The following is a 13,332-nucleotide window of genomic DNA, read 5'->3' on the forward strand; positions in this document are numbered from 1 at the left end:
GATGCGTGTGTGACCAGTGTCCTTTTACAGAGTGAAAAACTGTCTTCCTGCAGTGCAGAGGCGAGAGCAGTGGTTCCCGATGCTCTCTGTGCATGGCATCCCCTGGGGAGTTCTGAAAAGAGACGGATGCCCGGTGGTGCCACCAGGGATGCCGATTCTGTTGGTGAGGGGCTCCGGTACCAGCCAGCCGGAGCGAGGGCCCCTGGGCCAGAGCACGGGCTCCGCAGGTAATGAGGTCACGGCCTGGGCCGTCCTCTCTGCAGGTTGTACCTGGAGTCACCCTGCACGAGGATGTGCACTGGCTGATGCAGGATAGGCTGGGCGTGCCAGCATTCACTCAGCTGCATCCCCGCCTCTGAGGACATATTCCCAGCAGATAATCTGCTGATCGGGGTGTGGGTACCAGAGGGGACTAACAGCCCCATCACATTCCTCTTTTACCCCTAACACTAAGTACGTAGTAACTGTCCCATTAGATTTTCTCTTAGTCAGTGGAAGTATAGCTTTTGAAAATGGGGGACCAAGAGCTAAAGGAACCGCCCAGGTCACCAAAACTAGTAAGTGGCAGAGCTGGGATGTCCCAGCTGAGCGATCGCCCCATAGGCTTCATCTGAAGATGCAGGAGGTCACCATGCCTGGCACGTGGTGAACCCTAACTCAACGGTAACCACTGTTAGGTTGTTCGTCTGATGAATTTTTTTAAAAAAGCTCACAAAACAGGGCTTCCCTGGTGGCGCAGTGGTTGAGAGTCCGCCTGCTGATGCAGGGGACACGGGTTCGTGCCCCGGTCCGGGAAGATCCCACATGCCGCGGAGCGGCTGGGCCCGTAAGCCATGGCCACTGAGCCTGCGCGTCCAGAGCCTGTGCTCCGCAACGGGAGAGGCCACAACAGTGAGAGGCCTGCGTACCGCAAAAAAAAAAAAAAAAAAAAGCTCACAAAACAAAAAGAAAGGGATGATTAATCATATCTTACCTTCTATGGTGTTTTGTAATTTATAAGGGCTTTTAATATATATTATCCCATTTAATCTTCATAACAGTTCGGTGATGCCTCCTGTCGCAGAGAGGCATCTAGGAGCCTGGAGCACGTAGTGTCGCAGCTCACACAGGGGCAGGGGCTCCTGGGAGACGTGGGGAAGGTGGAGCGGCCGTCGTGCATTCTCCACATTCAGGGGCCCTCACAAGGGGCCCTGGTGGGAAGGTGTGACTTAATGGTGAATCAGAGGTTTGGGGCCACACACACCTGTGTTCAGACCGCACCTCTGCCGTCACTCGTTACTTGTTACGTTTGCGCCCTTGAGCGCAACAGCTGCTGCTCCTCTGTTTCCCCATCCACCTTGCCTGGGTGACAAGGCCTGTCTGATCCCACTGTGAGGATGGTTGTGTGAACGTGAGAACCTTATGTCGTGTACAGGTAACCAGGACATGTGGTGGTCTGGGGAGAAGAGAAGGAATCCCAAAAGTTGCCTTCGTGGCTGAGCCAGTGTGTGGAAATGTCCTGTTCACTTTGCGTAAGGGGAAATTCATCATTAATGAGCTTGGAATGGTACCTCTTGAGTGACGATTTTGCTTGCTGGTAGCCTCAGTGATCTTGCATAAAGTTTATTGGATGGAACTCCGAAAAGCTTGTTTTTCCAACTCTGAATAGTTCAAATTTTAAACTGACAGGAAACCCAGGGTCACTTCAAGTGACAGGAGTTGTGATTTGAGTGGAGGTGAGACACACGGCTCGGGTAACCAGTGGGGTGGAACACTTGGGTTGCACTTGGTCCTTGTAGTTTAAATTTTGGGGAGACCCAATCTGAAGAGGAGGGGCTGGTCCCCCTGCCTCACTTGGTTAAACCCAGCACCTCTCCGGTGGACTTGCCCCTCGTGGCGTCCCGGGGACAGTTTTGATGGGGCGACAGCGTGGGGCGCTCATTGCTTTCTTCTGCAGATGTGGAAACTTGGTCCCGGAGAGCTGGCAGTGCGTCCACCAGAGAGAAGCAGACTGGAGCTCTGTGGGCGTCCTGTGGCAGCTTCTTCCCCAGAAATTACTCACTGCCCATCTCTCTCTCCTTGTCAGGTTTGGCCTTTGACCAGACAGACGGCCCAAAACTTCTTAGTGTGCACTCCATGTTTTCTTACTTTAATGAGCTTCTCTTCCTGAGACTTTCACTTACTGGATGGACAGTGTGACTTCCTCTGGGAACGGGTGGGTGATCTGGTGACCCCATTCAGGCTTTGAGCCATACTTACACAGAGGCTATGTCAGCCCCTCTGCTCCAGGGCAGGGACTGCTTTTCACAGCCGCCTTCCCTCGAGCCTGTGAGCTCTTGGGTGGCAGGGACGGGGTCTGATTAGCCAGAGTGGGTGGCTGGTGAACACTGGCCGTCTTGTTCCCGGGCTCCAATCAGTGTACCTTCTTCTGCCAGCTGCCACCTGAGTAGGGCGTGGGGGCCTCTCCATCAGAGCCCCGTGTTCACCTTCCATTTACCGTGAACTGAGGCATTGATCACGCCTGGCCTCTGTGAACTGTGTGGTAAACTTCGTTGGACTCATGTGCATTTGGTGCAGAAGAAAATAATGCTTCACATTTCTCCCTAACGGGAGGAAGTTGAACTCACTGTTTTCGTTACTGAAATAGAATCTAATATTAACAGGTGGAATTTTATTTTAAATAGAGAAAAAACAATTTAAAAAATATGAATGCATAAACTGTGGCCATTGTTTTCCTCTGTGACATAATTCCTCTGGGTAAATGAGTAAACACTGATACCATTTTTTCTTTAATTTTCTCATTATCTAAAATTTGGAAAATGTGTACTTATGAAGTATAATAATACAATGGATACCCAAGAAGCTACCGCCCAACTATGATCACCAGCACTTTGCGTCTCGAGGGCTTTCCTCTACCCCATGCCATCCCCCTGCTTCCACTCCTTGCCTGGGGCAGCTGCCATGTTTTGTCTTAAAAATTTAGGTGGTCACAGTTAGCTTTCTGTTCCATATCCATTTCTACCCTATGACTGAGAGTTGATATTAGACTATTTTCTGGAAAAACCAAGTCAGTAGATGTTTTCGGAAGTAATTTGCCCAATGCACCTCCCCTGGGCCCTTCTGTCACCAGACAGGATGGAGTACAAAACTTTAGACACAGACACAGGGTGGGGTCTGCCCCCCCCCCCCGGGGGCTAATTCTTTGGCATTACGGGGTCAGGAAGAAATACGAACACCTGTAGTATCAAGGGATCTGGTTTAAGAGGAGTAGCAGACGGGTGGGAGGGGGGAGGACGGGGGAGCAAGGTCGGATCCAGGGGAGCCGCTCTGTAAAAGACCTAGGGTTTGATGTTTACTCCAGGTTTCAACAAGCTGCTGGGAATCAGCTGTCTTAAGTTCTCCAGGTTAATTTTTTTTTTTCTTTTTTTTTGTGGTACGTGGGCCTCTCACTGCTGTGGCCTCCCCCGTTGTGGAGCACAGGCTCCGGACGCACAGGCTCAGCGGCCATGGCTCACGGGCCCAGCCACTCCGCGGCATGTGGATCTTCCTGGACCGGGGCACGAACCCACGTCCCCTGCATTGGCAGGCGGACTCCCAACCACTGCGCCACCAGGGAAGCCCCCAGGTTAATTTTTGTCTTGCTCGTTTTCCTCTGAACACTGGAGTAGTCAGAAGGCAAGCTCTGCATGAACCTCGGCAAGTCCAAGTTCCCGGCCCTCACAGCACATCCAGTCCCTGTAAGAATGGGAACTTGCAGGGTGGAGATGACATAAGAGAAACAGGAACCAGGCACAGTTCAACGAGGCCCTGCTCAGAGCACATACCATTTTCAGGTCAAATTTGGGGCCGGCGGTTAACAGACCTAGTTTCCCATTATGTATTTTTTTCATCTGGAGCCTCCGTTCACTTACCGAAGGCATATGGGAGGAAAATACCCATCTCCCAGTAAACATGGTTACCTGGGGAAATGTATAATCGTCAAAGTATATGTGCCCTCACTTCAAATACAGTGATGGCATGAGGCTGTGAAGATACAGACAGGAAATTTAGTGGAAGATGTAAATGACTGTGCAAAACCTCAACAAGTAGTTTACCTCTGAGAGGAAAACGAGAATTCAGAAGTATTGCTGGCTCTGAAAAGGCTCAATCTTTTAACCTGAAAAAAGTGAATTTAAGGAATGATGTCTTTGACATGTTCTAAAGATGAGATAGAGACTAACTGGGAGATAGAAGTTTTCTATTCTAGAGATCCTTCTTTCTTCCACGGTTACATTTACTTATTCGTTTATCATTTTCCTAACAATTTTATTGGGCTGTAATTCACGTACTGTACAATTCACCCACTTAAATTGTGCAATTCACTCATCGTCAGTACATTCACGGAGATGTGCGACCATCTCCACAATCAACTTTAGAACGTTTACGTCACCCCTAAAAGATAGGCTTTAATTTGTAGCATTTGCCTTCTGGGTCAGCCCTCTGCCAGTGCTCTGGGGTAGTGATCTGGGCTGCAGGACCTACCCCTCTGCAATTATTTAACCAGAGGCGCAGACCAGATTTTACTTGAACAAAGGTTTCTGAGGCTTACTTCCTCCATTGTTTCTTAAGTTAAAGACCGTTATGTTCAGGCAGCGCCCTGAAGCCTTGCTCTACGTCCCTTACGTCCTACAGAGAATGTGGGCCGCGTGCAGTGATGGAGTTCTCCCACCTGCCTACCCAGAGTGGCAGAAGCCATCCTTGTTTTTCTCATGTGTGGCGTATGATTTGTTTTAAATAAATAACTCTTGAGCTTGAAAGTTAATTTGAGAGGATTCAAATCCTGTTTCTGCTCTTGAGTAGGTCAGTATGTATTTGGGGGCCATGGTACAGAAACATGGACAGTTAATCCAATCCAAGGTTGCCGAAAGGGTTGTTCCACGTGATTTCCTTACGGAAATTCTTCGTTTCCCGTGAATCTTCACATAGAACTGAAATTCTGTCAAAAGATAAAAACAAATATGGGAAACTCCCTTTAAAGTTTGGAAGAATGCTTAGAACTTGGGTCTCATGTGGTTTCTCAGTGAAGTAACAGAACGGAAGTTTCCTGTGTTTGAGCTGGGCCTCCCTTCATCCAGTGCAGTGTGCTCTTGGCGCTTGGTGAAACTAAGTAAGAATCAAAACAAATTGTTGGAACAGAGTGAGAAAATCTGTAAACATCAAGGCAGCGTGAGTTAGAACAACCTGTATTGGTTAAGTACCAACCTGGCAGCCAAATTCAAGAAGCAGGTTTTTATCACGAAATAAGTAGATGGAATTAAAGTAAGGGCTGTAAGGAGAGTAATTGGTAGTGCATAGTATTTTTATAGGAAAAGCTGATTTTTAAGTTCATTGAGATAAGAACACAAGCACATAGATGGTAAACAGACTGGAAGTGCTTATGAATCAAGATAATTAATCAAAAAGATAAATGAGTCATTTGCCAAGGAAATGTCATGGAAGGCGCCAGAGGGATACATGTTAGATTTGGCCTTATTTACACAGTTTTTAATTGCGCTGGATAGACTTCTTCTGGAAACAGTACTAGAAGCTGAGCTGTTTCCCCTGAGCCCCTTGGGGGTTTTTTTGGGGTTTTTTTGCGGTACGCGGGCCTCTCACTGCTGTGGCCTCTCCCGTTGCGGAGCACAGGCTCCGGACGCGCAGGCTCAGCGGCCATGGCTCACAGGCCCAGCCGCTCCGCGGCATGTGGGATCCTCCCAGGCCGTGGACACGGTGGGAACAGTAAGAGTGAACGTGTCACAGGCGCGCGCTGTGTGTTAGTGGGATGACCCACGGAAAGTGCCAGCGCGTCCCTGGCCCACCGCACCCATGGGTGGCAGCTGCCAGTGACACAATCACCATAGAAACCAAGGCGCAGGCGTGTGGCCTCGGAGGAGAAGCGTAGCCCGGAGCGGCTGCAGAGTCAGCCTTCGGCCACACTTAGCTGTGGCTAAAAGCTGAGTGGAAGTCACCTTGGTGTTTCCAGAACTCTGTGGAGAGCTTGACGGGGAAGCGGACCCTTCCCTGTTAGAACGACTGTTGAAATCATGTTTAAACCAAAAAAAAGAAAAAATTCTAATAGCTTTGCCTAAAGGGAAGAAGCCAGAGACTGAATAATGGTGGACTCGTACAGAAAACCTGCCCTGTTGGGCAGATAATCTGTATCCTCCCTCAGCAACGTTAGAAAAGAGACGGGCGTTTCAGTTAAGAGGGAGGCGCTGATGTAGAAACAGCTTCCTTGGAGTCAAAGCTCGGGCACACTAGGCTGCGTCACCGACGGCGGTGTAAGGTGACCCTCCTTGGGAATGTCCTGAGCAGGTACAGGACTGGAGCACGTGGACTTTATCATGGATGATAGGAAGGGCACCTGTGACGTCTGCAGCTTAGAAGGTGCATGGAGACATTTGCATCTTACATATCGGGAGGGGTGAGCCCGGAGCAAGGGGCCAGCTAGGACGGGCACCATTAAACCAAAATCTCACTTTTTGAACTAGCTCCTTCCCCACCCTGGTCACTTCGGTACCCGGGTCTTGGACAGCTGTCAAAATCGCGCATGCATTGAACTGTCCGAATCTGTTTTGGCTGGAAAACCATTAAGGATGTGCCTTATGAGTGTTATTTCATGGCATCTTCACTGCAGTTTGCTCAAGTAGACACCATCTCCATTGTATAGGCGAGGCAACCGTGAGGGAGGCTTTCCTCAGACGAGTGAACACACCTGCAAGGCCAAGACCAAGGCCTGACGCTTGGCTCAAAGCTCCAGCAAAGCCACCTTGAGATTCGACAGCTGTTCTTCCACGGACGTGGAGGCGCCAGCTCAGCCTGGCCCTTCCCCCATGCCCAGAAGGGTGCGCGGCCCCAGAGGGGCCTCAGCAGACCCATTCTCCCCCGGTCCTGGGGGCTGAGGCCCAAGGCCCAGGTGCAGCAAGGCCGGCTCCTCTGAGGGCTTGGGGGGAGGACCCGCTCCCGGCCCCCGCCCCGGCTCTGGCCATGCGGGGCATCCTTGTCCTGCAGACGCGTCGCCCGTGTCCAGCTTCCCTGCATGAGGCCTCCTTGCACGCACGTCTCTGTGCCCGAATTTCCCCTTTTCTAAGGATGCCACCCCAAGTGACCTCATTTTAACTTGAGTGTCTCTGTAAAGACTTTTTCTCCAAGTAAGGTTACATTCTAAGGTATTGGGGGTTCGGGCTCCAGGGTATCTTCTTGGGGGGACACAACTCAATCTGTAACAGGGTAGCTGATGACAGTGGTGGAGTGCCCTGCTGCTGAAGAGCCGGGTCTAGACCGCGCCTGAGAGGTTGCCCACCCCGCAGCTTGCGGGGAGACCAGGAGGCGAGGAGGGGGTGGTCTGTGCAGCCCCTCACGGGCCTCCCAAGCCCTCCGGGGGATCACAGCGGCTGAGGGGGCTTCAGGCGAGGCTGCAGGCACCATGTCACGCAGCTGGTGAGAGGGACCCCTGTGCCCATCCAGATCGGCCTCACTCTGAGCACATGACCCTTGAGGCTTGCTGTCCCCGTGGATGCACTAAATTCTTTCGTCAACTGGTTGCTGACATGTTGCTTCTGTTTTGGAGTCACAGGTTAGGTTCCCCGGAGAGCAGATTCTCAGACAGAGGTTAGCCTTCTGGAAGCTTCTAACCAGGTGCTGTCAGGGTCCATGCCTATGGAGGGGGAAGGGAGAGGAGAGCAGGATTAGACAGAGCGGGAGGGGAGGTTGGGCTGTGAGGCATTGCCACCAGAGGGCTCGGCCAACCCCTGGGGAGCTCTGAGACGAGGATGGCCCTTCAGTGTTGTCCCAGGGGCAGCAGTAAGGGCTTTCTTAGTCCAGCCCATAAAAAGCAGAGTTTTAAATTTATTATATAAGTATGACTGCATTTCAAGTAGCTACCACAAGACAAACGATGATGCCTTCATGTGTGCTTTTTACTATCATAAACTATACATCCTTCACATGTATGCATGTAAAGGAGACACACATACATGTATTTATTATGTTAGTAAAGAATGATTCTGATATTTTTAACTCCCTTAGTACCATAATCTCAATTGTCTGTATTTGAACTCATGACACAATTTTGAATGTGGGTCAAGGACGGGGGGCAGTCCTTATTCTGACTCCTTGAATGACTTTTACCAGGTTTGTGAATCCCAGATGTTCTATGGAAAAATCAGTGTTTATTAAAGTATGTACTTTTCTGGAACAAGAATTTGAATCTTTCATCATATTCTCAGAGACATCTGTGTCCCTCCCCCATGAAGGTAAGAACCATTGTGTAAGGAAATTTAGAGTCAGGTCGTTGTTGCTTTGTAAACTGCTCTTTACCGTCTCCGAACACGCAGCCATGATAGATAAAAAGAGAACGTGAAAAAGTCAGAACCACGCCTTCCCTTATTCCTCCTGAAAATACATTTATCCATGCACAAGAGACAAACACAAAGACAGAGCAGAGAGTGAGGTCGAAGACGCTGCGGGCTGCAGGTTCCTAGGCAGGGGAAACAGTGATTGGCTCTGGTGGGGAGGCAGGATGTGCTGGTCCAGAGCATGATCTCTGCTGGAAAGCAGGGGCAGGCGGTCCCCTCCTCTAGAAGGGGGGCAGCCACCACTGCTGCAAACTACTGCCTGCTGTGACCTCTAGCTCATAGCAGCTTTGAGCCCAGGAAGAGAGTTGGCCTCTTCATCAGGAACTGAGATGAGTCACCGCCATGGCATCATCAGCCCTGTCACCATCGGGCAGGAACCCAGATGCCACCACCAACTAGATCTGGGCCAGGAGCACAAGGGGAGGGAGGGACCACAGAAACCTCTGACCAAGGAGGGGTGGTGAGTGAGAGAACACTGCAGTTATTCCCATCCCAGACGGGCCTGCAGACACACACCCCAAACCACGTGAGGAACTCTGACCTGCGCGTGTCAGCAACCAAATCCACACTCAGAATCTGAGTCACTGCAGAGCAAAGTAAAAGCAAGGGCATTCTTTAAAAAAAAAAAAATGCCTAATGTCCGCAAAGAGATCAATGGAAGAATAATAACCATAAAAACAAGAAGAAGAAGAACAGGAAATTCTGAATAAGAGGGAAAAACAGGCAAAAATGAAGTGTAAGTAGATATGGAAGAAAACAATTAGAAATATCAGAAATGAGTAATAGATTCCCTGAAATAGAGAAGAAGAAAAAAAAAACAGATGAGACTATGAGACTAGACTCAGCTGAAGGGAGAATTAGTAAATAAGAAGCTGTTTCTGAAGAATTCACCCAGAATACAGCACAAATACGTAAAGATTAAAACCCGAAAATCAGTCAGGTAAGAGAAACGGAAGACAGATCGAGAAGCCCCACAATATGGAGAATCGCGGTCCTAGAAGAAGAGGACAGAGAAGTCGTGGCTGGAATTTTCCGACTTGGATGAGTACATGAACCCTCTGAGTGGAAGCACATGCTGAGTCCCGGGCAGAATACCCCAAGATAAATGCAGGCCCGGCCTCATCAGAGCTGCCAGGATAAAGGTGAAGCCCTTCCACGCTGCCAGGGAGCAATGACAGATTCCCTGCGCAGAAGCAGCTCCAACCGACAGCAGACTTGTCGTCATTGCTAACGGGTACAGAGAAGAATTTTCCAAGCGCTGAGGGGAGACACGGTAAACCTACAATTTTGTGCTTTGCCGGATGATTCATGAGTGGGGATTTCAGCCGTGTCGGTTCTGAGAGTTTGCTTCCCACATGCTTTCACTGGAAAAAAAACAAACAAACAGAAAACGATGAGAAGATATTCACGTGCAAGAAGAGAAGTGAGAGAGACGACGTTTCAGGAGCTGTGAAAGGCCTCCGGTTCGACCCTGCTTGCAAGTTCGCCAGGAACCAGTCACCATTACTTTGAACTTGTTCCCGCTTGTTAGCTTGAACTAGGTGTGCAGTACGATGGTCTGGGTTTTTCTCCTTGGTTTTTATGTATTTACCGTAACATGTACCATGTATTTTTTAACGTCTTGGGGCCTGTACTCTGGCTGACTGCACTATCACGTTGACCGCTGTTCTCGGGTTCCTGACACCAGTGCCCAGTCGGGTCCCTCCTCCCGTGTCTGTCATCGAAGAGGCGATTTCATGCTAATTCTTGGCAACCCCTGCCTCTTATCGAATACCCCTGAATTTCCACGTTCCTTAAGTGGAAAAGGAAAAGCGCTGTGTAACCACCCAACTGCCACCATCTCGCAATGTTACATTAACCCGCGTGTTATTTATCACAGCAGCTTGACTCCAAGAAGACAGGGTGTTTTTCAGGAGCCGTGGTACTTTGTCAGGAGCACCTGGGTGATAGCTTTATGATGTTCGTTTGAAATGTGTGTTCTGAACCGATGCTTTTGACAACTTTATTGATATTTCAAGTTGAATAATCATTTATGTTTGAGTACTTGGCTCTTCAGAGGTTTTGCCGTTTAAAAAGTTTTATATTTTTCTAATCAGTGATTCACCAGGGGGTTTACGGTGATATCAGGCTTGGTGTAAGTCAATTTATAAACTTGTTCTCCTAACAGATTGGCAGGTATTTCCTTAGTTGTATGGCTTTCGTAGTTATGTCATGAAACGTTTAATGAAACATTTTTTATTGTGGCGGTAACTTACATCACAGCTATCTATATATATGTGTGTGTTTGTAATATATATAAATATGTATTTGTGATGTACATGTTTAAGCCATGTAAACAAATGTGGTAACTTCTAAAAATATATGTATCTAATATAATGAACTAGTTAGTGAGCCCTAATAAACTGGAGAAAATGGGATAAAATGGGGGCATGGCCACCTTTGTGTCTATCACATCCTTAGAAGCATAATTTGAAAAATAACCCCTATATAATTAATAATTAGAAGTACTCCCTTAATAATTAGAAATACTAACAAATAATGACATTACTAATTGAAATATCAATTTTGACAAGCCCTTACTTATTTCTCTATAAAAACGGCTTCCTGAAAGTATCACAGAAGTTAATGAATTGCTTGTTAATTAAATGTGGACTTTTCTCCTCTAGTATTCAAATGGAAAAAAACTGAAATATGATATATTCAGATTGCTTTATACTAAATTGAACATTAATGGCAACGTGAGTATAATATATGGTAGTGTTACACATGAGAGTGATAAGAATCTATAATATTCATAATGGAATTTGCTAATTTTGAATATTGACTTATCTTTTAAGTTCATTTTGTTCCTGAAAATTCAAGCGCTGAAATAATGTCTTGCCAGCATTTTCTAACTAGCCCACGTGAAACTTGCCATGAAAAACTTAAACGTTGTCAATCTCTTTTTTTCTTCTCTCATTTTGTTAGCCTCTCAGCAAATACCCTGCTGTGATCAACGACATCTCATTCTGGTTACCTCGTGAGAATTACACAGAGAACGATTTCTATGACTTAGTCCGAACAATTGGAGGAGACCTGGTGGAAAAAGTTGATCTTATAGACAAGTTTGAACATCCAAAGTAAGTAAGAAACTTTCTGAGTTTATCCTTTTTTATTTACATGTGGCAAATGGCATGTGGAAGTATGTTATAAAATTTTGCTGCAACCTAGTGCATAAGATACAAATGTATTCGGAATTTATAGTGAACATTCAGCATATCAGTGCTTTCTGAAAATCTTTCTAAAATACATTTTTAATCTTTCCTGCCTTAGTAGACAAAGGATATGAAACAGAAGGTTTTAAATAATCTTGGAGCTTTTTGGTATTGTTTTGGGAAGTGATCTCTTACCATATCACATTCCAAGTACCAAGGAAATGAGGCAGAAAGAGCAGTTTGTGGAGAAAAAGCTGTTTTGTTAGTCTCTCACTGAATATTTATTAAGCACTTAGCACACGCCAAGACCTGTATTATGTCCTAGGAGTTAAATGTGAATCTAGAAGTGTGCTCAAGGACTCGGGGAAACGATATCCCATGAGCAAGATATCCCATGAGCTCTTGCGTGTTTCTCTGTTTATACCTAGATGACAGCCTGGCTGGATATAAAATCCTTGGCTCACCCATTTTTTGGTGATGGTCTTGTAAGTGTTGCTCAGTTGTCTTCTCAAGTTTAACTTGATTTAAAGGAATCTGAGGCCGGGCTTGATAGTTTTCCTCTTCTTCCTAAAAGATTCTTTATCTTTAAAGTTTAAGAGCAGGACCCCTCTCAGTGTTGACCTGCCCTCCCTGGGGTGTAAATCCTTGTCTCTCTCTAATCAGATTTGGCTCCACCTGGGTCTTAGGGAATTTTTCTTGAATCATGTCTGTAAGGATCTCTTTCTCCTCACCCCTCCCTTGGGGGTCCAGACATGCGTCCCCGCCCCTCTTTATCTGACTCCTCTGCCTGCTGCTGTTTTCTCTCTAACGTTTTAAAACTCTCTCCCGCCACTTCCTTTTGGGTGCTTCCCCGTCGTTACCCTCTCTGCCCACCTCCCCACCCTGGGCCTTCTGTGGTCTCTTCTTGCCCACACTCCGTTTCCATCTTCAGTTCCTTTGTTTCCCCTCCTTTTCTGAGGTCTTCAAGCTCGCATTTCAATTCTCCCTGTTTTCTTCCTGTCTCTGACCGGGGTCATTTCTGCTTTGTGACTTTTCCTTCTTAAACAAATTGCTTCGTTTGGTTTTTAAAATTCACTGCAAACTATTTGGCCAGAAGTTTCATGTGCTCCAAAGGCAAGGTTTTTCTGTGACTTCCCCGTCAGTAAGTTTTCCTGCCATTTTTATCTTTTTTCCGTATTTTGGCTGATGCGTCAGCGGAGTGCGTGTGGTTGCCTTTTTGTCACTCGTATTTGAATGCGTTGGATTTTCGGAACCAGCTCTTCGCACAAGGTTCAGGGCTGAGGTGGGGCTGGCGTGGTGGGAGGGGCTAAGGCCGTCACTCAGGACTGCTGTTTTCACAGCTGTAAGGCGTTTTTTTCCCTCCACCGCCAAAAACCAACCTCTCTTTAAATATGGCTCATTCATCTCTTAGGTTCTTCGTGTAGTTCTGCCTCCTGCCCCCAATCTGCACTTGTTACACACAGATTTATCTTTGTTTACCCGTCTTGACCCTTGTTGGTGACGTAGACTTTGCACTTTAAACTGGAACCCTTGGCTTGAAGCAGTATTTATGCTGGTGTTTTCTGAGATCTGCCTATCTGTTCCTTCTCTTCACTTCCTCCCATTTGGCTTCTACTTGGTTTCAGCTGCTTTGGCAGATTTTAAATATATTTTGGAGCTTGCAGATGATATCTGTCTGCTAACTTTACAGAAAATAGACTCTATGGGGTGGCCCGGGGCCCTGGCGCAGTGGAGAACCTGCCCAGCGCCTGTACTGTCTTACTAAGGGGCTAGGATGGCAGTAA

At 47.4% G+C, this 13,332-nt stretch overlaps 1 protein-coding gene across 4 annotated transcripts in view; it reads left to right on the forward strand.

Moving 5' to 3' along the window:
• FARS2 (phenylalanyl-tRNA synthetase 2, mitochondrial) overlaps positions 1-13,332 on the forward strand; it is a 383,264-nt gene that overhangs the window by 237,165 nt on the left and 132,767 nt on the right. For all 4 annotated transcript variants that reach the window (XM_079933040.1, XM_079933039.1, XM_079933041.1 and 1 more), the window contains one exon: positions 11,322-11,473. In XM_079933040.1, coding sequence (XP_079789166.1) covers positions 11,322-11,473 — 152 coding nt within the window. The remainder of the gene's footprint in view (positions 1-11,321; positions 11,474-13,332) is intronic.

This window comes from Stenella coeruleoalba (genome assembly GCF_951394435.1).
Source record: "Stenella coeruleoalba genome assembly, chromosome: 10".
Lineage (NCBI taxonomy): Eukaryota > Metazoa > Chordata > Mammalia > Artiodactyla > Delphinidae > Stenella > Stenella coeruleoalba.